The sequence below is a fragment of the Nelumbo lutea genome, chromosome 8 (genome assembly GCF_056320005.1).
Source record: "Nelumbo lutea isolate HS-2025 chromosome 8, American lotus-T2T, whole genome shotgun sequence".
Lineage (NCBI taxonomy): Eukaryota > Viridiplantae > Streptophyta > Magnoliopsida > Proteales > Nelumbonaceae > Nelumbo > Nelumbo lutea.
This window is the reverse complement of record NC_142691.1, coordinates 21,514,197-21,538,762: the sequence shown is the minus strand read 5'-3', so window position 1 is coordinate 21,538,762 and position 24,566 is coordinate 21,514,197. Positions and strand designations below refer to the sequence as shown.

Here is a 24,566-nt window from a genome sequence, read left to right as displayed (position 1 = left end):
CTAAGCTATAACCCTTATCATGTGTAAAGCCCAGCCTGGCCCAGCCCATGATCACCCCTACTCACCACTCGTATGTTGGCCTTAGATTGATGGGAGTATCTTTGATCTACCTCAAGAAGATGCATCGTATAATTTGCGCCCTACATGATTGAGAGGCAACACGATCACGTGAATCTCGGCCGTCTGATCGTTTCTCGCTTTGAGCTTACTGGTAACATTGGAGTTTGGAATCAGCAAATCCATTACTCTCTTGTTCCGCTCCCGACTCGTAAAAGACGGCGCACGAAATCTAGAAAGCTGGGGATTTCCACGTCCACGGTCCAAAACCAAATTTAACAGAATTCAATTCCACCGAGGAAAGAAAATGCTAACCAAACAAGCTACTCAAATCCGTCCACAAATACGGATACGGGGTTTAACGAAAAAACAAACAGAATTCGGAGAATTCTTTTCCCTTTTGTGATCTGAGGGTTCCGTGGTGCTAGCATCTGCCTCGAAGACATTCAGCGAACTTGGGGCTTCGGGCTTCCTTCCTACTACCATGTGAATATGTGATGATTTATGAAGTCCGAAGTTTTCTTCCGAGTTCCTTCCGACGAAAACCTTTCACCGTTGAAGCTTCTAAGCGTCAAGACACGTCCAAAGATGACTCGCTGAGTTGAATCGGATTCAAAATTTACAGTTTTCCTTTTTTCTTTGGCTTCTTTCCTGACTCGATCATTTCTGTGCAAGATTTGTTTTGGACCTTTTTCTTTCTTTAACTTATCCAGAAGGAAGAAAAAACAGCATTTTTGAAGAGTCAGAGATCAATTTTCTTCAATGCGTCGCTAACTCCAATTTGTTTCCCGCAAGAAGGAAAGCCATTGAAGAATCAGAGATCTGTTCTCTTTTGCTAAGTACGTCCTTTCTACAGTGAGGATACTCTGGAGCTAGAAAGGTTGTCCGGGGTTAAATTGTTAAAGACAAGCAAATAGAGAGGAGTGGCGTTTGGTCTTGTTAATGGAGGTCTTCGCAGAACATGGGATTTCACTGTGTTAGGCGAGATCAGTCTTTGATCATATCACAGGTAACATCTAGTGGAAGCTTTCTTTTATCTTTTCTGTTGGATGTTCGTTCTTGTGGATACATTTGGGGATTGGATATGCAACGATTGAGTTCGGATCGAGTTGGATGTCTGGATTTTAACTCCATTCGAAGTATCCGCTCCGATCTGTTTAGAATCTACGTAAAAAATTATTTGTTCCCCTCAAAAAGTCCATCTATTCTTTTTTTTTTTTTTTTTTTTTTTTTTTTTTGTTCTGGATGCTATAACAAATAAAAAATCGTATCCTTCTCCATAATTTAGTACTCCCAGCGGCTAAAGAACACTGAAGCCAAGAAAGGATGCTCTTACAAATGAATATGAACGTATCCACGCAGAAACGTATGAGAACAAATAAGCACCATACTTTAAAAAATCTCATGGTAATGAAAGAACAAACAATCTGTGGATCCTTCATCTTTAGACATTGTTCGTCAATTAGGAATCTGAGGACTTCCATGCTAGAAGGGAAACGCATTAGAGGGAGTGAGATAGGCTAAGTTTACGGAGGACTCTCCTTTTGGATCCACTTTCCATGAAATCTCATCCATTTGCTTTGGAAGAAAATGGAGATATCTTCCCATTTTGAAGAAGGGAGCATGTGGCACCTTAATTGCCTTAAAAAAATTTGGAACCCAGTAATCCAAGATATTTTGGGTGATCAGTTTAGTGAGTGATGTTCACAAACCATATTTACGCCTTTAAATGTGAGTGACAAAACTAGAAATGATATGGTCAGAATGGGGACTTAGGAGCTCCTTGATGGGTGATGAAATTAGGGAAACTTGATTTAGATGGTTGGTACATGTGGATATAGGACCAATTATTTTACCAATAAAAAGTGGTTAATGCAAATTGAGGGGACTTGTTTCTGTCTGATCTAGACATGGAAGATAAAAAATTGGATATGTCTGTGAATTGTGATAACCCTAGGCCTAGGACGTGTAAGGTCTAGTTGGACTTTGAAATACCTTGGTTTCTCACAGGAACTAATCCTAGAGCTCTGTATCCTTGTTGAGAGAATTCAAAAGCAACTTACTTTGGGAGGAAAAAACTGCACATCCCTTGGTTTCTGAATCACCGTCATAAGGTCTGCCTTTACTAATTGCCCATTTTCTTCATCTTCATGTTTAACATCAAGGCCAAGGTAGTGGAGAGAGTGCAAAAGCTCACTAAGAATTCCTGTAGATCTAGGAAAACCTTAATGGATTCCACTTGGTAAATTAGAAAAAAAAGTGCAACCCAAAGGAGGTGGGAGTTATGGATATTGGTAGGTTCAGAGATAGGAATATCTCTTCCATGGCTGCAAATAGATCAGATTTGAATGGGATATATTCATATCCATTTATTGAGAAGAACCATAAATTCCAGATTTATGGTACAAGTCCTGGGACCAGGCATGCCCCAGTCCAACAAAGTTTTGTTGACTCTATAGTCTCTAGCAAATCTGCTAGACTGTTTTCTTATTTGGGGATCTGTTTGAGCAAGTGGTTCATAGTGGATACTAGAAGCTTGATTTCTCTTGTCAAATGTCTTAGGTTCCATGGACCTTTGATCTTCAGCTGCTACCAAATTAATCACTACTTGGCAGTCCCCTTCTATAGTTGGTTCAGTCCAGCCCATTATACAACTCAACCTGGGACCTTGGAGAAGTACTAACATTTCATCCTTCAAAGAATCCCCTTCTCCAGATGGTCCACAATAACTGAGTTGAAGTTTCCGTTCATGGTTTCTGAGCACTCCTCTGAATCTAGATAGTCCTGGATTGCCTAGGCAGCAACCATTGGAATTGAACTTCAGTTTCTCAATTTCTCTTTGAAAATTACAGATTACACAGTGGATGACATGTTGAGGAAGTGGGGTGAGATTGCAAACTGTACACAGGCCAGATCAGTAATGAGTGTGCCTTGGACCCCACCACCTGCTGGATTCATAAAATTAAACTTTGATGGGAGTAGTGGGGGAATCCCGGACAGTCAGGGATTAGAGGTGTCTTTAGGGATGAGAATGGGGTCATTTCTGCCTTGTTCTCAGGCCCAATTGGAGTGGGTGACTCTCTTAGAGCTGAGATCTCTGCAGTTATGGAAAGGAATTCAGAAAGCTAAGGAGATGAATATCAGAAAGCTTATAATTGAAGGGGATTCAGAGGTGGTGATAGGGTGGCTGAATAAAGATAGCAGTGGCTTATGGAATTACAGCAATGAGTGGAGAAAATTTAAGTAGCTGGTGCGGGAGATGGAAGTGAAGATGAATTTGGGTTAAAAGATCAGCTGATTCTTTAGCTGATGGATTAGCTAAACAAGGGGTAGAAAGGGACTTAATGTTTTGGGCTAAACTGTAACTTTATTGTTTCTTCCTTTCCTTTTCTTTTCTTTTGAAGGCTTAAGTTGTATTTGGGAGATAAGAGTGTTTGTCTTCCTCTTTGTAATTATTTTAATGATGAGTTAATGAATTTGTTATTGATCCAAAAAAAAAAAAAATTCTCTTTGAAAATTCATCGATTTCTCTCTTCCGTATGCCCCAAACAATTGCTGCTTTATTGCATAGCTACATTAGTTTTCCCTTGTGTGTATAGAGGTGGTTGTTGTGATGCAAATAATTCAAGCTTATTATGTGGAGCAACCCAAGTGTAGCAGAATAATTAAAAATAGTGTGTCCAAATTGCTGCTGGAAATGGGAAAGATAAAAAAAATGGTTGACACTCTCTCCATCTTTGAGGCAAAGGACACAAACATGAGGGTTTCTTTCTTTGAAGAATTTCCCTGGTACTGATGATCTTTAAGGATGTTTCCAAGCAGAAAACTTTGACTTTGGGAGGTTATCTATATCCAAATTTGATATTGTATACAATTAATAAATTAAACTAAAAATGATCAAAATATTGTATAATATGAATGAAATGAACAAGAATTGCCTTTGATCTTGTATATCTATATCATGAATAAGGTAATTTTTACGATAGTGAAAAAACTTTGACCAATCAGACCCCCTCCCCCCAACATTGATAAATACCAGTTGATTGGGTTGATTGGTGTTTACCACTTCTGTTATACCAGTTGATTGTTTATCAGCTTTTTAGGCTTCAAGCCTTTTCAGTATCATAGTGTGATTTGATGAATAAAACAACTTCTATGAGACTTGGACTTATGACTGCTTAGTTGGTAAGCATGCAAACATGCAATACTTAAACCAACTTTACTAACAGATGTATCCAATCCAATCATAAACTGATGAAATTGGATAGCCTTATTAGAGCAAGCTTGGGTTCAAATTCAGATGAAGGATACTATTTGCTTATGTTGTAAGACTTGGACCAGACTGGACAGTAGGACTGTGAAAACTGTTTAAAATTGGCTGGCTTTTAACAACCCAGCCAGTTTTGAATGACCCTCCCTGGTCACCTATTTATTAGAAATCATAAAATGGAAATGATGAGAATTGAACCTATGACCTCTCCCTTGCATAAATTAATACGCTACCATTTGTTTATCATGGTATTTGTGTCTATTTTTTCTCTTTAATATCTATATGCCCAAATATGTATATACATCTTTGAAATTTGAATAAATGTGAGTTAGAAGACTTGAAACCTGGTCACCTATATTAAAAACCAAAACAAAAACCATTCGACCACAACTAATACGTATATCATTACATGTATAATACTTTTATATTTTATAAATATGACATCGCAAGTTACTTGGTTGACCTAGCGGTCAGTCGATCTGTCTGACCTGTGACCTGGCAGCCTTTTCGGTTTGTGACTCTGAGTCTTACAACATTGCTATTTGCAGTCCTTGTCTCCTCTAGGAATGCCTTTGGAGATTCTTTTGGGAGCATTAAGTTTATGATAATCATCAGTGGTAGAAAGAGTAGAAAATCTGATAGTTGTGTTTGATATAAACTTTGTGAAGAGAAAAGAAGAAAGAGCTGAAAGGTTTCAGCAAGAAAGGAAGAGAAGAAGCCAAAAAGAATCAGTTATTGGGCCGATGTTAAGTTATTGGCTGCCCCCTTCCTTTTAATTTATATACTTCATAAAAAGAATGTACAAATACAAGAATACCCTTAGTAGGTCGGCTACTTGTAAGTAGCTGAAAAGACAACTTAACATAAACTAATGGGCCTAAGGCCCAATAACTTCCTAACTGAAAAAAGTAAATAAAATAAAACAAAGCTGGGCCCAATAACTCAACAGAAAGCTGGACCTTTTGATAGTGCCACTTTTCAGTGACCCTTGAAGGATTTTAGTTATGTTCTTTCCTTTACTAATTTTAATAGGAAAAGGTAACTTTCAATAGATTAACTTTAAAAACATTACAGAGGTTCAGCCCCATAGCATAGGGTACTAGAACCCCCAAAGACTTCATAATTACGGTTCATCCCTAAACAATTCAACTCTATTTTACCCCTTGTCTGGCTAACCCATCAGCCAAACTATTTGCTGACCTACTAACCCATATAAGAGAAAGGCTTCTGGTCTTCCTTAGGGTCTACCCGTAATTCCGATTCCCATACTGCCTGATTGTAACCATCCTATTACTATCTTTGAATCACCTGATTGTAACCATCCTATTGCTGCATGGGCCAGCCTCCAAATGACTACCTTTGACGTGGGAAAAGACTTTTGTAACTTGCACCAATATCTGACTCTTCTAATCCTTTACTTGTTTGAGGGCACTGATGTTCTTCTTTTTCAGCATCTTAAAAAATAATAATGATGGTGCTTTTGCTTTAAAATAATGTTTGTGAATTAATTCAGAACTGTACTTTTTTACTTAGTTCACATATTTCTCCATATTTTCTCTAAAACATGGGTTTCCAGCATGTCTTTTGTGTTAACAGAGCATATGATGGATCGCTACTCTAAATTTTAGTCAGAAACTATTACCTCACAATGTTTATATTATCGATCACTTTTGTCTAAAGCTCAGAACATCTGTACTATGTCAAATTTTCCTTTTGTGTTTTTATTATAGCTAAAGATGGAACATTTACAGTAATTGTTCATGCAGGGAAAATAAATCTTAAATATTCTTACCTAGTGGCAAAATGAGATCAATGATCTTGAAGTATTAAGCAGGTTCAATAGTCAAACCATTGAAGAGAATTGGCTGACGGAGTATATATTGAGAAAGAGAGAAAGAGCTGACTTTCAAGTTCTCTGGGGGGAAGTTGTGAGGAATTCATTATGTACGTTGATAAATACTTAGGCCTTTGGGTTTATTGTTTATATAGTAAATAAATTTATATTTCTATTTTTGTATATTTTTTTCTGTTTATTTGTAGTGACATATTGGTCTATGAAGTATTATATATAATTGTATGGTACTTGATATTGATTCTTATGCAGGTATATATGTATGTATTTGATTCTGAGCTAACTTTTTTTTTTTTTTTTCTGAAGTTCTACTAAATTATTTTACCTTTAAAAAAAGAGTTCTATCTCTATATGCTGATTGAAGTACTTGATATTGATTCTTGTGTCATGACAGGAAAATTGAAGTAGATTCTCAATCAAACATGGAGTCTGATGCAAGGGAGGAGTCATCTCCAACTCATACAGAAGTAAATGGTTCCCTCAGTGAGTCCAAATTGGAATTGTTTGGCTTTGACTCTCTTGTCAACATCCTTGGTCTTAAGAGGTAATGGTTTCTTGTATTTATTCCTCAACATATGATTCCAAATTTTTGTTTTTCTTTGTTGGCATGAGAAAGGCCATTGCCCAATGTTGGTCCCAGCTATTTGGGGTCTTGGGAGGGGTAGACCAGTTATGGTCCTAACCTTTGGCATTTTTTATTTTTGCAAAATGTGTCCGCCCTCAGACTTGAACCTGTGTTCCCATGCTTGCCAGTCTGAGATTTTACCATTACACCAAGTAATGGCTTCTATTGTTTTTCCTTGTTGGTACCATTCCAATTTTTCAACACCCTTGAACAGATTTTTTTGGGCTCTCCTTTATTTGGTCAAGTATGTAGTTATCCATTCTTGATCGTACAGAATTTATTTCTGTTGGGCAATGGATTTCAACTCTTGTGTAATTACTTAACGTCTTAATTGGATCTCTTTTCCAGTATGATAGGAGAACAAATTCCTGCCCCCTCTAGTCCAAGAGACAGGAGAGATGGGGAAGACGTTTCTATCACTCTTGGACGTCCAAAGGTATGACAATTTTCTTTGGCATGTTAATGTGACCTCCATAAATTTTGCCTCCTAATGTGCCAACACATGGTGGAAAATGATTGCAAGAAACCAATAACCATGGGCATATATATTGTTTTTGTTGTCCATAGAGGCTATTTGTTATTATTTTATAGGAATTCTTCTAAGGCCATTGAATGATAAAATCTTTCTGGAATTCCTTATCTAATTGATTATCTGCTGATTGGTGCTACTATATGACCTTGTAATTCTTTGATCATTGTCTCATGTTTAAGCAAACTAAAGCAGAAGAAAAACAGAAAAGGAGTTATGGTATTTGTTGAAAGTATGTATCTGTACCTTCCCTAGTTAACCCTAGAAATTTCTTAAAATACTCTCTTTGCATGCTTTTTTCTGTATGATAGTTATGACCAATTTACATTAAAGACCTTCAACCTGATCAATCACAGTTGTCAAGGTGATGCCTAGGCGGGCAGTTGGGCACCTAGGCGATACCTAGGCAACAAGGTGCCCTTTGAGGTTTGCCTCTCATAATCTCTAAGCAGTTTTGTATGTTGTGTTATAAATACTTTTACATTCTTTATTTTTTTTGAGATTATAATTATAAAATAGACATTAAATTAAAATACTCATTTTGTGTTTATATAATAATTTATTTTTATTATTTTCTTATTTGTTAGGGTTTAATCAACATAAACATTGCTAACTGCTGTATTGAACCCTCAAAGACTTCAAAACCAGAACCGATAAGAACTTAAAATTTTGTCTACTCAACACATTTTCTTCTTCTGCTTTCACCTTTTCTTTTCTACTTTTCCTATAACAAAAATAGGGGTTCAGCCCCTATTGTTTTTGAATTTTATTTTCTTTCTTCTTTTTCTTATGAATATGTTGATTTTCTATACTTAAACATGAAGTTCATACTTTTCTTATGAAAATTATGGATAATTATTAAGGAAGTATGGTTATGGAACCTGGGGAACTACCCTAGGGTGTATGTTTTTACTTAAAAAATCCATCACCTAGGCGACAAGGCGCCTCCCTATTACCTAGCCTTGCCTTGGCGCCTTGAAAACTATGTGATCAATCAGACTCCAGTACAACTCTCTCCAGTTAACCCCTTGCAACCTTGATTAGCTAGTCCATCGGCCATCACTTTTGCAGATCTAGGAGTCCACCTATGGGCTGTCCCCAAATGTGCTGCTAGATTTGATTTGATAGTTTTCCCATGGCATGTTTAAGTTTTCTAACTTCATTCTTCATTAACCAGCCTACAAGGCTACAACCACTTGTGAGTCCCTTCTACTAGTATGTTTCTGAAGTTCAAACAATATAACCAGCCTGAGTCCTGTCAGACATGCCATAATTTCTGCTTTTGCAGTGTCACCTGTGCCCATTGGGCCTCAGTATAGCAGTATTGTATATATTTTTTATCAATAGCAATGAACTTTTATAAATAAAGATTGAGATAATCAGAGTTACAGAGGCGGGAGCTAAAGAATCTTAACTCCCAACTACCCAAGGTACATTCTGACCATGAAGCAATTACAATTACAATTACAAAGCAGCCCAGAACATAGTATTTCTGTTTACCCCTTGTTTAGCTAGACCATCTGCCAATGCATTTGCAATTCTCTTTATCCATGTACAATGTATTTCTATGTCCTTGGTGAGCCACTTGAACTTCCTCTTTTCATTGCTGTATTTCCAGAGCATAGAACTGTCCTCTGTTAGCCAATTCACCACAATTTCAGAATCACCTTCTATAATCAGCTTTTTAATACTCAGTTCTTTGGCCCTTTGTATCCCTTCAATAGCTCCTAGGACCTCAGCCCTCAAAGAGTCTCCTACCCCAATCGGACCAGAGTACATAGCCAACAAATTTCCTGCTTCATCCCTTATTACTCCCCCTATTCCAGAAGGTCCTGGATTGCCTATGCTGCTACCATCGAAATTCAGTTTGGTGAACCCATGAGGTGGAGGTGTCCAGCAAAAATTTAAGTTCTTCCTACTTGAGCCTGATTCTGCAATCTCCTTCCAGCTCCTTGTCAATTTCAATGTTCTCAGCCAATGTATCATCCTGATGTGGATAGTCTCAAGGATTTTATCCATACTTCTCTCCTTATCTGAGAATATCCTTGAGTTTCTCTCCTCCCAAACAGTCCAGCATATTGCAGCCCTACCGCATCTCCACATGATCTTGGCCCTTTTGGTTGGCCAGTTGGGCATGGAAGTAAATAAGCTTTGCACATTCAAAGAAGGAGTCCACCTGCACCCAAACAAAGAAGCAAACCATTCCCAAATAACCTTAATAAACTGACAAGAAATTAGTAAATAGTATCCAGACTCACCATCAGATTTACAGAGAACACACCTGTGAGGAGACAAACAACTGTTGGGTCTTTTTCTTTGGAGTAGATCCCCTGTATTAACTCTTTCCAGAAAGGCTTCCCAACAGAAACTCCCAACCTTTGGAGGTATAGGTCGACACCATACATCTTTAACAGGAAAAGACAAACCAACAAGAGGAGAGGGTAACAGTGCTCTAAAGAAGGAGGCACAAGTGTAACTTCCAAAGGCTCCCCCACTCCTGAAAGTCCAGGGTTCCCAATAGGCCAATACTGCACTGATCAAAGTTAAGTTTTATTGTATTAGGTTATGGAGGGTGCCAAATGAGTAATGTCAACGATTTTGCCACTGAAGTGGAGGTCGTCTGCTGCCAATTCCTAAGTATAGCATCTTTTGTGTATTAGTGAAATGCTTCTTCTGTTTTATCCCAATGAGTCACATGTAATGGAATATGGAAGCTAATGATGGTATTATCAATCTGAAGCTATGAGATTTAGGCCCTCAGACCCACTGTCCTTTTGTCATCTCTTCAATTAAGTTCTGATTGGCTCTCTTGATGATCTTCTTCAATTCTCCTATTTTTGGTTTGAGGAATTGAATGCCTTGTCTTTTGGACAAAACCCTTCTAGAGAAAATATGAAGAATCCTTTAACACAAGATCCACGGATTCTGTTTCCTTTGGAATGGAAAAAGCAGACAGTGTAACTGCAGAATCTATCAGGTGGTTGAAGAGGGTGAATGTGATGTTGGAAGAGGTCTTGGAGAGGGAAGCATTCTGTGTCCCTCTACTGGTGTCTGGTAGGAAGATTCACATTGGTGTACCCTGTTGAAAAGATTGGCAGGTGGGTCTTGATGGGTTAGAGATATGAATCTCAAATTGTGGTTATCTTGGAGTGTTAGCATACTGTGAGACTGAGTCTGCTTTGGAATCCTGAGGTGTGTTAGTTATTTTGAGCTATCCTGCTATTTGAAGCATTTTGGACATTTTGGGATGTTGTTCATGAAGTGTTGTTTTATTTTCCTTTAAGTATGCTCTCTCTCTCTCTCTCTCTCTCTTTCTCTCTCTCTCTCTTTTTCTCTCTCTCCCCCCCTTTCTCCGTCAATAAATTTCCATTATCAATTGATAAAGTTCAGATCTGTATATGCTTCAGTTTCAGAATAAAAGAGGAGAAGAGAGAAGAGAAGAATAGTTAGAAGGAAAGACTGGTTTGAATTAGAGAACCCTCCTCTCTCTAGTTGGCCAGATTTATTTATAGTTTTCTAAAAAAACACAATTACTATTGTGCCCCCACTCACATCACTTAACTTAGAATATAATAGTAATTACATCTAGTACATAACATAAAGTAAAAAGACTAGACTGCCCTTCTATAGCCGACTCTAACACCAATAAAACATAGACTTTCACTAGTGTATTGACATTCAAGAAAAGGTGGTTTATAATTTCAATTGTTCCACAAAACACAAGCATGATTGATGCATGTTGCTTCTTTTCTTTTTCTTTTGAGATTTAAATGCCTTATCACCTCGGAATGTGGTCATGTTGCTTCTTTTTCTTTTGACAAACATGGTTTATCTTCGGTTATAGTTGTTGAGCTTCTGCTGCATTTTAGATGCCTTACCATGCTTCTGATGAAAAGTAATTTTGATTTATCCTGCAGCCAACTGGTGTTAAACTGGGGACAATGATGGGTGTGTTTGTCCCATGCTTGCAGAACATACTGGGAATTATTTACTATATCCGATTTTCTTGGTAACACTTTTCCTGCTCTTAATTTGCTTGCGTCTCTCTCTCTCTCTCTTTTTTTTTTTTTATCTTTTCATTGGTAATTGTATTTTTGTTTGTAGATAAATGAGAAAATAAGTTTTACCATAGTTCTACATTTCTGTTCTGGCTCTATTGAAAGGAAATTCTATGCAGTTTATTGCCAAAAATAGTTGAAATTTGAAGATTACAGCTCAGTTTGAGTTCAACATTTATGGTGTTTTCAGCTCCAGTCATGGGCAGAAATTTACTTGCATCTTTTCTCTTTTTAGTTATTCAGATTATGTATGACTCAAATAATAGAACAAACTCAACAAATCTGGAACACTTTATTACCGGTTGGCAGTAGGATAGGTCCTCTGACCTAACAGAGGTGGGATGCATTGTGTGGCTAACAGCTTATAGGAATTAGGAACTTAAGGGCCCTTTCCTTGTGTTATGTAGATTGTTCCTGTAACATAATTAGCTAAGGCCTTGGATTGTTTTGTATTAGATTGCGGGGTGAAGATGTTTCGAGATAGATCTCTTCAGAGAGCTCAGGGAGGTGGGAGGAGATGGGAAGCTAGCAACTGGTACAGGGGTGTAGAGAAGAGGGCGAGGAGGAGACCGAATTTTTCTTACAGTAAGGCAGTTGCGGTTGGAGTTTGGCCGGATTTTGGGCAGTCTGAAATCAAGAAGGTGGAGGAAAGATAGGTGATAGTGACAGAGTGATAGAGCTCCAAGACGTTGAGGCTAGAAGGAGATTCCTGCGAGGTTGCTTGGTGGGGAGATTTCAGCGGAGGGTAGGATTTCAAGAAGTGGAAAACTGGGTAAGCAGATGCTGGAAGGAGGTGGGGGGAGTGAGAGTGAAGAAATTTGCTGATGACCTCTTCCTGTTCATATTCCCATTGAGATTAGCGGTGGCATGGATCCTCAATCAGGGCCCATGGCAAATGGGGAGAATCCATCTCTTTCTCGACTGGGGGGGGGGGAAGTGCAGGCTGCTTCTATCCGGAATCAAGCGGAGACTCTGATTGTTCGAAAACAATCTGGGTTAGGGTTTATGGTCTTCCTCTGTTACTGTGGTGTCTGAGTGTGATCAATACCATAGGGGATGCGTGTGGTGGTTTTGTGGAAACCGATGACTCCCCTGAGGAGCTATCAACTTGTGAGTGGGTTCGAACGAAGGTGAGAAGGACCGGAAATATTCCTGAAAAAGTGGAGGTTGTTGTGGGGGAGTCGATGTTTGAAATCTGCATCTGGCCTGAATCTCTGCCGACAGTTCGAAGCTGGATGTAGGAGAATCATGTGAACAGTCAGATCTGATTGCAGGGAAGGAGCTCGGAGATTTCAAATACTGTGGTCTTAGAAGACGAGGGAGAGAGTTCGCTGCTGCAAGATGTTCAAAGAAGCTATCTGAGAATCAAACTGCCGTTTAGATGCTTGTTGGAGTTCGACGGAGGGGAAGAAGATGGTCGTGGGATGAATCTGGTCTGTCCACAAGTAGTCTCTTTGGACGGCCAAGATTGTCCTTAGAATGATATTTTCGAGTCTTGTACGCCAGAATTAATGAAGGGAGGATGTGGGGGATTCTCGAGGGTGGAGGAATTAAAAGGTCTCATCAAGCAGTGCATCAAAGAGATGCACGCGGAGCCAGATGTTGAGATCTCGAGGAGTAAGGGGTGGGAGGCTCGACAAGGGGCCGGTTTGGATTCCAAGGGTGATGAGGTGGCTCAGATTCAGACTCAGGATCTGGGTCAAGCTAGACTTAATATCCTGTCTGCCTGCTCCAGTCAAGTGGTTAAGAAAAATGAAGTTAAAAATTTTTTTAGTGAGCCTCGGTGGCCCACTGGAAGACAAACAGCCTATAGCCCAGTTCGATTGGAGCCGACCTGGGTCAGTCTTCCGTCTAAACAGCTGATGAATCCAAGTGTTGGTTATCCTTTGGTCCAGATTCCCAGTTCTGAAGAAATGGAGCTAGGAGGCCTGAGTCAGGCTGCTACATCTTCCCCAAAAGTTCGGTCTTCTTCAAAAGGTTCGTGGGAGATGGATACTAGGCGGCAACAAATTCAAGATCTCCCTCTGGTGCCAGTGGAAGAGACTCCGATGGTGGTGACCCCTATTGCAGTGTTGGGTAAGGAGGTTCAAAGCGGGAATGAGGGAAACAGCCTTGATCAATCCAAAGAGTTGGGGAATAGTGGAGGAAGCCCTGGGCCAATGAGGAGAAGCAATGGAGAAGTCTTGATAGGAAACTAGGGTAAATTAAGTTTATCTACTATGGAGGTAGGTAAGGATAGTGTGTCTGAAAATAATCATTCTTCTTGGGTGCCGTCAGAACTTCTGGGGTTGGGGAATTTCCTGGGAATTTCGATGGAGGGGATGGAAGTTGAAACTATCAAATTTTTGGAAGGGATTGAACAAAGAGTGCTTATGGAGAGGGGAAAATTGGCGGCCAAAAAAGGGGGAATAAAAACAAAGAGAAGTAGAGAAATGATGAGATTAACGTGGGGTCTGAATGATAAGGCGGGGAGCAATGAAGGGGCTGCAAGGGGGTCTAGGAAGTTGTGAAGTGTGGGTCCTTGTCATTAGTTAATTCTTATGGAAGTGAGAATACTTTCCTGGAACGTTAGAGGGCTGGGGTTGGGAAGGAGGATGATGATGGTATGTGATTCCCTGAAGCAATCGAAGTCTAAGATAGTCTTGCTCCAAGAAATTAAGCTGGAGAATCTTGATGCTGCTACGGTTCGAAGTGTTTGGGGGGAGGGTCAGGTCAGATGGAAGGCCTTGGTTGCTTCAGGGAGTGCTGGTGGCATTGCGAGCCTTTGGGACCCTACTTTCTGTTCTCTGGTTTCTAGCAGAATTGGTAATTTCTCAGTCTCTCTAAGGCTGAAATTACAAGATGGGAAACTTATTCAAGTTACAAACATATATGGTCCTGTTGATTCTGATCTTCGGGCGGCTTTTTGGGAGGAATTAACAGACCTGAGAGACCCTCAGAATTATCCTTGGGTAACCGGGGGTGATTTTAATGCAATTATTTCGGTGGATGAGAAGAATACAAGGGGTAGAAGAACTGGTTTGATGAACATGTTTGCTGACTTCATTAATAATATGGAATTAATGGATGTTCCGATTCAGGGTAATAGATTCACTTGGACTAATAATCAATCTGTCCCAACCTTGGACCTTGGTAAGGCTGGACAGATTTTTGGTATCTTTAAACTGGGATGAATTTTTTCCGGATTTCAGGCAGTTTTCCCTTCCTAGGCCAGTGTCCAACCACAGCCCTATTCAGGCAGCTTTGAAGAAACTGGATCAGAGTTTGTGTTCAGACCCCTAAGTTCTCCATCTTAGTTAATGAGCAATCAACGGGGTTTTTTGGAAGCACTAGAGGTTTGAGGCAAGGTGACCTTCTCTCTCCCCTACTTTTCATTTGTGTCATGGAAATTCTAACTCTTTTTAGCAAGAAGACTGTTGAGAATGGGCTTTGGGATGGCTTTGCAATTGCACCGGGCAAGGAAAAAGTTAATATTCTTCAATTTTCTGACGACACTTTATGTTTTGTTGATGCTTCACCAAGTCAGCTAGAGGTGGTGCTTGGAATTTTGAGTTGGTTTGAGGTGGTGTCTGGCCTCAAGGTAAATTTGAGTAAATCTCAGATCATCCCTGTAGGTCATGCTACAAATCTAGAGGATTGTGCAGAAGTTATGGCTTGTTAGACTGCCCATCTTCCGGTCAAATACTTGGGGCTTCCTCTTGGAGCTAAATGTTCTTCCTCTGAGACTTGGATTCCAGTAGTTGAAAGAATGGAGAAGAAGTTGGCATCTTGGAAAGCTAAATATCTTTCTTTCGGGGGGAGAGCTACATTGATTAAGAGCAATCTTTCTAATCTGCCTACTTATTTCTTCTCCCTCTTTCCTTTTCTTCCAAATTTGCAAATAGATTGGATCAAATACAGAAAAACTTTCTTTGGAGAGGTTGGGAGGAGGAGAAGAAGGTTCATGTTGTAAATTGGGACCAAGTGTGTCTTCCTAAGGAAGTTGGTGGGTTGGGAATAAGAAAATTGAAGAAGTTTAACTCTGCCCTCCTGTGTAAATGGTTTTGGAGATTTACAAATGAAAGTAATTCATGGTGGAGAGCTGATTGTGGACAAATATGGAGTGGATTGGGGTGATTGGAGATTCAAATCTCCTATTTCAAGAGGGATAAGTTCCATTTGGACAGGTATTTTGAAGAACTCTATTTTATTTAAGGAAGGAATCGGATATAAATTGGGAAATAGGGAAAGAATTAAAATTTGGAAAGATTCTTGGTGTTCTGAAGTGTATCTAAAAGATGCCTTTCCTCTCTTATATCAAATTTTTGTAAATCAAGATTCCTCGGTGGCTGAGAATTTCAATGCCTCTGGTAACTCTCAGTTGGAATATATTTTGTAGGAGGTGCCTCTTTGATTGGGAAGTTGAAGAGTATGCAAATCTGTTGGGCCTGCTTCATAACCAGAGGATTGACTCGAACAAGGAGAATGCTTGGAGATGGAAATGGGAGGCTGATGGCAGGTTCACTGTAAAGTCTATGTTCAGTAAGTTGATAAGTTCAGGTCAGGGGAACTTTCCGGCTAGGCAGGTTTGGAACTCAATTAGTCCTTCTAAAGTGAAGTTTCTGCTCTGGACAATGGCTTTAAATAAGTGTCTAACCAAAGTTAATCTAGTGAAACGTGGCATTCAGATTTTGGACATGTCATATGGCTTGTGTGGTGGGGCAGCAGAAACTATTGAACATCTTTCTTTACATTGTCCAGCCTCGAGTCATATTTGGAGGCATTTCCTTCAGGCATTGGAAGTCAGTTGGGTAATGCCAAATTCTGTGAAGGATCTGCTGTTTTGTTGGAAAATTGAGGGTCTCAGCAAGAAAGGAACCTTGGTTTGGTGAACTATTCCGGCTGCAGTGCTTTGGACTATCTGGATTGAAAGAAATAACAGAAATTTTCAGGGCAAAGCTAAATCTCCAGAGGAAACGGTGCAGAAAGCTGTGGGTAAACTACTGTCTTGGGTGTTGGCAACGGAGGACTTTAAAAATCAGAATTTGAGATTGTTGTTTAGTTCTCAGACTTGGATGCATTTGTAGTCTGAGGTGGCTCTAGGCAGCCTTTACTGGCCTAGGCTCCTTTGTACTGTTATTTGATTTAATAAAATACCTTACCTTTTACAATAAAAGAAAATTGTTTTGTATTAGGGGTTATAACCAATCTATAATTGACTGCAATAGCACCGAAGGCTTAGATCAGAGAAGTTATAACTATAAACAATGATAACTTCTGACAGAGGAACTTGGAGGAATTCCAAGGAATCTATTGTTCCATGGGAAATCCCTCCATGTGCATGATTTTTCTGATAAGCGTCCTTTTTATGTAGTGTTGGTTGACTCTTTTTTCTTTTGATCCTTGTATCAGTGTTTTTTTTTTTCTTTGCTTTTGTGTTTAGTGCCAAGATAGTTTTTTTAATTATTATTTCCATCCTGATAGAGGATAGTTACTTCCTCAAACATTATGTTTAGCTACTGTATCAGCTGATATATAACAAGACATTTATTAGTGAAACTGAAAGGAAGAGGAAAGATCCAATGAGTAACATGGGTCACAATATGCCACAAGGGATCAATGAAAAAGGTCTTTTGACTGTTTGACAACCTATAAAATTGTAAGCCAGTAATAAAAATTATATGCCAGTTTGAAAGTTGGTTCACTGTGGGCTGTGGCTTATGTCATGGACAAAGAACTGCATTTGTTTTGGAAGTAGAGTTGCTCTAGCTAAATCTGCTTCATAGTGGTGTTAAAGTAGGCTGTGATTCCTAACTAAGGATATGCTCATAGTCACAGATGCAGGAAATGGGATACACTCTCCATTTCCAGGATTTACAGAATTTTTTGTAGGATAATTTGTTAAAACATACCATCGTACAAATTTTTAAGAAGTATTGATTCAGTGAAGTATACCTAGAAGTATCCAAGTGGTGTTTGGTACTGTATAAGACAAATACCATATCCAACGCCAGTATGCTAGGCATATACAGGTACCTGGGTATAATGACTCCTAGGAGGTAAGTTCGAGATTGGTGAAGTTCTAGGATGTTGTGATAAAATGATTCTTTAAGAACAAATCAGTTTCCAACTTCCTTTCTTCTCTTGCCGAGGGTTTCGAGCTTGATTGGGATCTAGGTTTCAGAAGGAGAACAAGGGATTCAGATTTAAACAGCCTTTTGTCACTTCATATCTTGCAAGGTGTCTGCTTGGACCCTGTAAAGGAGGATTCACGGATTTGGACCCTTTCTCATTTCGATTTTTCTCCTGTGCTTCCTTCTTTAGAGCCTTAACAGTTACTGATTTTGTTGGGCAATCCTTTCCGTTTAAAGAAGTTTGGGGTAAACTGATTCCACCTAGACTTGGGGCTTTTTGTTGGGAAGCCTCCTTGGGAAGGATTAACACTGGTGGAAGTTCTCACTGTCATGGCTAAAGTGATTCTATGGTGCATTTACATGAAGGGGAGTTGGAGAGATTGGGAGCCCTTAAGGAAAAAGAAAAGAAAAGGAGAATGAATGCATAGTTACTAGTGAAAATGACAAATTGACTGCGGCGTTGGAAGGTGAACATGAAGGCTGTCTGGATGTGAAGAGATTTGCAGATAGGGATGTGGAGGTTGGTAAGGCTTTGGGCTCATTTTTCTTGGGTGGAGAGGCTTTCTCTAGAAAATATTTTGAAGAATTTGAGAAATGTAGGGAGGAGAGACACAAGAAGACCATTCTGAGGGAAGGGGGAGAGGTGTAGGTCAAGGGAGAAGTTCAGGAGGAGGATCTTGACGGAGATGAATTATCTTGTCTTTGAGAGGAGTTGTTTTTTGTTTTGATCTGTGAAAGAGATGTCGAGTGATGCAGTGGTGCTGTTTCTTTGAGTTGTTTCTGCATGGTCGGGGTTTTTGTAGGTTGTGAGTGAGTAGATTATGATGTTGGGCTTGTTCTTTCTTCTCTCAGGTGATTTATTATCAACTTCCTCTTGTACTTTCATTTTGTTTTAAAATTTCAACTTTTTATCAAAAAAAGACTTTGTATTTCAACATATAACCAAAACCCTTACTGCCAAAGATAGACAGCAATGGAAGTACAAAACAGCACTTGGATGACAAAGAAGGGAAACATTATATGAGCAGACTACAGATTACAATTCATCCCTTCGACCCAGCATTCCCCAATGAAAATGCCTGCCTTGCCACACCAGATTTTGCAAGACTGTCAGCCTAAGAGTTGGCAACCTAGGTATCCACATGAACAAGCAATTCAAGCTTCCCAAAGCTTTAGCTTCTCTAACAGAGAATTGAAATGGTCAAGGAGGCACCTCATATGTAATAACCATGAAAAGACAACTTGGCAGTCTCCTTCCACTACACATTTCTCCAGTTCTGACTTGCCACCAGTTTTAGCCCTTCAGTTACAGCTTTCATTTCAACTCTCAACAAATCACCAAACCCTATTGGCCCTTGCTTCCCTCATCAAGTGGTTTAGGAGCAAGGGCCCTTCTGCACTTGTAGATAACCATCCTATAATAATCAAAATTTTCCATTGTGATGAGTAGGCCAGTTTTAAATCCATCAACATTGAGTCTTATTCTTCCCGATTCCAGTGCTGTGATCTTTTTTGTTTTGCTATTGTACCTATCACTAAAAATTCCAGATCTAATAATGATAAAAGAAGCTGTGGCTGCATGAGCTGTGCATTTTTCACTTTGACGCATGAGCCTATTGGGCTGTTCCTTGAGGCATTACCTGTGAACCTCACATCAATGCAAGTTGATATTGACTGCTAACACCAATGAATTATAGTGCTTAGGAAAGCTCAAGTAACATGGAGCTAATTATTGACCTAATTTTGGGAAACTGCTGTTATATTGTGTATTTTGTGATAACTGGTTACTCTTTATTAATTAATTAGCTTTAGTTAATTATTACTTATTTGTGGCATGGGGCATTGTAAAATTACTTGGTCTGGACTATGTGCTCTTTTGAGTTGTTTTGACTGTCTCTGATGGGATTTGTGTACTATTTATCTTTGTATTGAAATCTTTTTTGTTCTCTCCAATCATTAATACAACTTCTGTCACTTGTAAAAAATGTTATTATTAACACACCACCTTGCAATTGAGTTGTAGAATCTGGTAGGGAATGGGTGTGGGATTTTATTTTATTTTATATTTGATTGGAAACGGTAACTTCATTAAAATTAAAACTATGATAAGGTACATCTGTCAACTCCTAAGGAGAAGTTGACCCAAGTTACATACTCATTACAGCACTGCCCAAAACATGTTCTCCCTTACAGTCCCTTGTTTTGCTAAGGTATCCGCTAGCCCGTTAGCTGACCTTCTTGTCCACTTAAAGCACACACCAATCTCCCTCGTTATATTCATTGTTTCCCTTATCATCTATCTATATTTCCATGCTCCCAAACACCAATCTCCCTCGTTTTATTAGTTTCTCTTTTTCTACTTCTATTGATAAAGCTGGGTACAGGTGATGTTTTTTGTAAGGGATTTGGTGATGTTTGTTTTTTGGGTATGTTGGTGATATCATCTTGCCTGAGATTGTATTCTCTTCCTTTTTTAATAAGTTTTATTTATTACATAAAAACCACCTTGCAATTGATGTGCAGTGCACTAACAGTTAACTGTTGGCTCGGATCCTGTACTTTATTGTTTTAAAATTTTTAAACATGGTAATGATTGAAATTTCCTCTTGCAGGATTGTTGGTATGGCAGGCATAGGTGAGTCACTGTTGCTGGTTGCTTTTTGTGGGTTGTGCACTTTCCTTACTTCAATTTCATTAAGTGCAATTGCGACTAATGGTGCAATGAAGGTATTGCAGATGCATATTTTACTTCTAATTATTGCATTGCATTTCTTCTCCTTAACCTTTTGTGTGACTGCTCAAGTAGAAATGGATTGATAATTGACAAAATGCAAGACCCTTTGGGAATATAATCTTAGTGCCTTAGTGGTGGCCTTGTTTTGGATGATGATGGTCAAAAGGATCTTCACCTGGAATTTTTTTCCCCAAAATAATAGCTTTTTGTTTCTTAATATGTGTATCTTTGAAGGCATCTGGTAGGATTCAAAACCATATTTATTGATTTCTTCTTGACATCTGCGGGATGTTTTTCAAATGGATTTGTTAATCATTTCAATTATTTCTGTTTGTGCAAGAATTAGTTCTTGTTGGGAATCCTTGCATCCTTCTTTATGACTCTAGGTATTTGATATTTTTGGAAGGAAAGGAATTGTTTCTTAATACACCATTTTGGTAATTAAATACCACAATAAATCTCATTTCTTGACACACCCTTTCTTGTAAGGCTATCCGTTACAGAATTTGCTGAGGACCAAGAGGAATGGGGTATTTACTCTTGGTGCCAAAAATCTTATAATTTAATAGTATAGCCTTCATGGTGCTCTAAATCCTTTTCTATTACACTGATCCAGATGGTTATGGGTGCCTTGTCTGGGTCCTGTATTCCAGTGTTGAGCTAAGCATCAGTCAGTTGAATGGTTTCTGGTTCAATTTGCTTACAATTTTGGGGAAAATGGGTAACTAGCCTGACTGGGTCCTTGTTCCCAGGTCAATGATGACCAGGCTAGTTGGGTACCAAATTGTTAGATTATGAGGGTTAGATATCTATTGTTCCTCTGTTTTGTCTTACTTGTAGGGTGGAGGACCATATTATCTCATTGGTCGAGCCCTTGGTCCAGAGGTTGGAGTTAGCATTGGGTTATGCTTCTTCCTTGGGAATGCTGTTGCTGGAGCTCTGTAAGTGCAGATTCTACCATTTGTTAGTGTGATAATTCTAATGATAACATCATTAAGGATGGTGGATCTAAACTCCATAGCCTCCGTTATGTTCCCTTCTTAATATTTCACATGTAGGCATTACAAAAAACGTTGCACTAATATTTTTTGTCCTTGCATGGGCTCAATTTGTTTGTGCCTCCAGATATGTTTTGGGAGCTGTAGAGACCTTCCTAGATGCCGTGCCAAGTGCTGGGATATTTAGAGGTAACTTTTGGTAATTTGCCCCATTTAACATGACAGGCTTTTAATTTTGTGTTTATGAATATATCCTTTGTCAGTAGGTGTTCCAAGTTTATATTTTGTCAAGCCATTACTTAACTGACTGAGAAATCGACAGCAGTATTCGTCTTATGTAATTTCTTTCCATACTCTCTAGGTGCTTGTGATAAGTCTTGCTGTTCTTATTTTCACTTCTTTGGTAGGGATAGCTGGATAGGCATAGTGCGTAGGCTTGATTATAATGTACTATAAATACCCTAAGAAAGAGATTTATCAAAAAAAAAAAGTCCTAAGAAAGAGATTTCACATATTTAATGTACACGCAAGGATGTAGAACATCCATGCTTTCAGAACTAAGTAGTTTGTTTCCTGATAAATGAATGTAGCAGTACTCATAGTGTGTAATATTTTTTTTGTAGGTAAAACAGAAATTTATTAAAATAAAATAATACAAGAAAGGTGATAAGAAGTCACCTGAGAGAAGAAGAAAAAGCACCCTTCTCCCAGCTACCCCCTTACATCACACCCTCTACATTACAACCAACAAATACAAACCTGACCTCGAGCTCCCCAACCTAGAAGACAGACTAAAACATCCCATCAGACCCTTACAAACTGCCATCCCGTTGAACTTCCAACCTACTACTCGATGGGCCAACCCCCTATCCAACCCAAATACTCAAAAATCAAACTCCCAACACATGACGGAAACCCAACAGCTATTAAACGCTAGATTCCCACTCATCACCAAAAACAAAATTCTGCTTGGCTACTCAGCTTCTCCAATAGCTTGAACAGGAGCCTCCTTTCTTTTCTTGGCACCTCTCCTTGTTTTCTTCACCTTTTTGATTGGTCCAAACCCAAACAAACTTCCTTTCAATGTGGTGAAAACTTTCAAAACATGCAATGTCGGATGGTTCTTCTCTAACTCCAACACCACATTCTTCTCAAGTGTATTTTGCAATTGCCCCACCATCCTCTTTGTCAACATCCTCAGCAACTTCAAAAGATTTCCCACTAGCTTTAACATCTTTTGACCCTAAATTATCTTCAAAAAAAAAAAAAAAGAAAAGAAAAGAAAAAGCAGACCCAATGTTTTACTCTCCCTGACTTCTATATTCACAACCCCCTCTCTTAGCCTGCCTTTAATACTGTTTGTGTTTTACCAATTATCATTTGCTTATCTGTAGAGTCGGCTGAGTAGGGGTAGTTTTGTCTTTTCATGATATATTAAGTTGTGCTTTTTCAGTTTAGTTTTATTTTAAGTTACATGTCCCATACTTAAGTAAGAACATATTGGACATTGTAATCTGAATTGATAAATATATATACTTGTGGTCAGTTGGGAGAGTTTTCTCTTTTCTCTAGTTCGACAGTTTTCTCTCCTCTTCTTCTTCTCTTCTTTCTTTCTCTCCTTTGAACTGGAGTTGACTGAACCATTAAAACATGGTTTCAGAGCCATAAGCAGGAGGAAACAGAACTTCAATCTCAACTTCTTGGCGCTGCGGTCAATCCTTTTCTTTTTCTTCTTTTTTTCTGGGCTGTTATCTGGGTTACAGGTGATAGAAGGCTGCGGCAACCTATTCTGGTGCTCCCAGAACTGCTGCGATTTGGGTTACAGATAAGAGAAAGGTGCAGCAGCCCTACTTTGGTGTTTCCTGGACTGCTGTCACCATGTGTGACAGCCTTAGTGGTTGTGAGGTGATTTCTGTGGTGGTTTGAACCCTCTACTGAGCAGTTTCAAGAGGGCTTTCTGTGGTGGTTGATGGTTTTTGTTGCTAGAAGAAATTGTGACCTTTTTTTTGTGATGGAAAAAGTGGCCAAATGCATCTGAGTGGTATCCCATATGTATTGTCATGGTGGTTGGATGAGAGAGTGCTGTGAGGTGGTGAGTGGACTACTGTAGTGTTCAAATAACAGCAGTAGTTTTTTTCTTTTTTGGGTCGATAATTAGATATTAGGAAGGGCAGTGACAGTTTCTTGAGTTGAGAACATGATGGCAGCAACTGGAGATGTTGGTGGTGAACAGAAATCTAGTGTGATGATTCCCTTGGATTTTCCAAGTTTGCAGATGACATCAATTAAACTCAATGCTGAAAATTATTAGGAAGGGCAGTGACAGTTTCTCGAGTTGAGAACATGATGGCAGCAACTGGAGATGTTGGTGGTGATAAAAAATCCAGTGTGATGATCCTTCCGATTTTCCAAGTGTGCAGATGGCATCAATTAAACTCAATGGTGAAAATTATGTGCCATGGGCCAAGTTGGTGGAGGTTTTTTTAGGGCTAAGAAGAAAGTAAAACATGTGGAGGAGGAGAAACCATAGGCTGAACCCCTGGGGTTTAGTGATTGGGAGCAAGAAGATGCTTAAATTATGACATGATTATGGAATAGCATGGGACCCAAGATAAGTCTAAACTTTATGTTCTTAAATACAACTAAGGAAATATGAGATCATGCTAAGAAACTTTATTCTAGACAGGGCAATACTACAAGAGTAATTCAGTTCTATTAGGAGTATTTTAGTTTGTGGCAGGGAAATCAGGCCCTTGAAGAGTATTATGCCTGTACGAGAAATCTTAGAAATGAACTTAATGTCTATCATCCCTTAACCTTAGATGCCAAAATTTAGCAACAACAGAGGGAGCAACTTGATGTAACCAGGTTCTTGGTAGGCTGAAGTCGGAGTATGAACCAATCAAAGCACAAATATTGGGTAGATTTGCCTTTCCTACTCTTGAGGAAGTGTTTGCTCATCTCTGTAGAATTTCTTTAGGACCCATAGAGAGTACTAGAATCTCTGATAGATCAGTGTTTGTTGTAGCAAGAGGAGGAGGTCGTGGAAATAAAGGGGGAGGTTGTGCAATTCAAGGAGGTCATGGTACCCCCATGTTTGGTTGTGGTGGTGGAAGTGGTGGAGGTCGTGACTAGACCTGTTCATGGGCCGGGCCGGGCCAGGCTTGGGCCGGTCTTTCACTCTGTATTAATAGATTTTTCTAAGGCCCGAGCTCGAGCCCGGCTCGACCATCGGGCCTACAACTTGGGCCTGAGCCCGACCCTCATAAAAAGCCTGAAGCCCAGGCTTGGGCCCGAACCCGAAATTTAACCCATGCTGTTACTATTACT

At 39.3% G+C, this 24,566-nt stretch overlaps 1 protein-coding gene across 1 annotated transcript in view; it reads left to right on the top strand.

Annotated features, from left to right (window-relative positions):
• The first annotated feature begins 433 nt into the window (after positions 1-433).
• The window catches only part of LOC148843284 (cation-chloride cotransporter 1-like), a 56,563-nt gene continuing 32,430 nt past the window's right edge, over positions 434-24,566 (top strand). The window contains exons 1-8 of the mRNA XM_088959388.1: positions 434-1,066; positions 6,094-6,271; positions 6,574-6,723; positions 7,153-7,240; positions 11,251-11,342; positions 20,117-20,231; positions 21,079-21,179; positions 21,364-21,425. Of these exons, the coding sequence (XP_088815514.1) occupies positions 6,270-6,271; positions 6,574-6,723; positions 7,153-7,240; positions 11,251-11,342; positions 20,117-20,231; positions 21,079-21,179; positions 21,364-21,425 (610 nt within the window). The 5' untranslated portion in view covers positions 434-1,066; positions 6,094-6,269. The remainder of the gene's footprint in view (positions 1,067-6,093; positions 6,272-6,573; positions 6,724-7,152; positions 7,241-11,250; positions 11,343-20,116; positions 20,232-21,078; positions 21,180-21,363; positions 21,426-24,566) is intronic.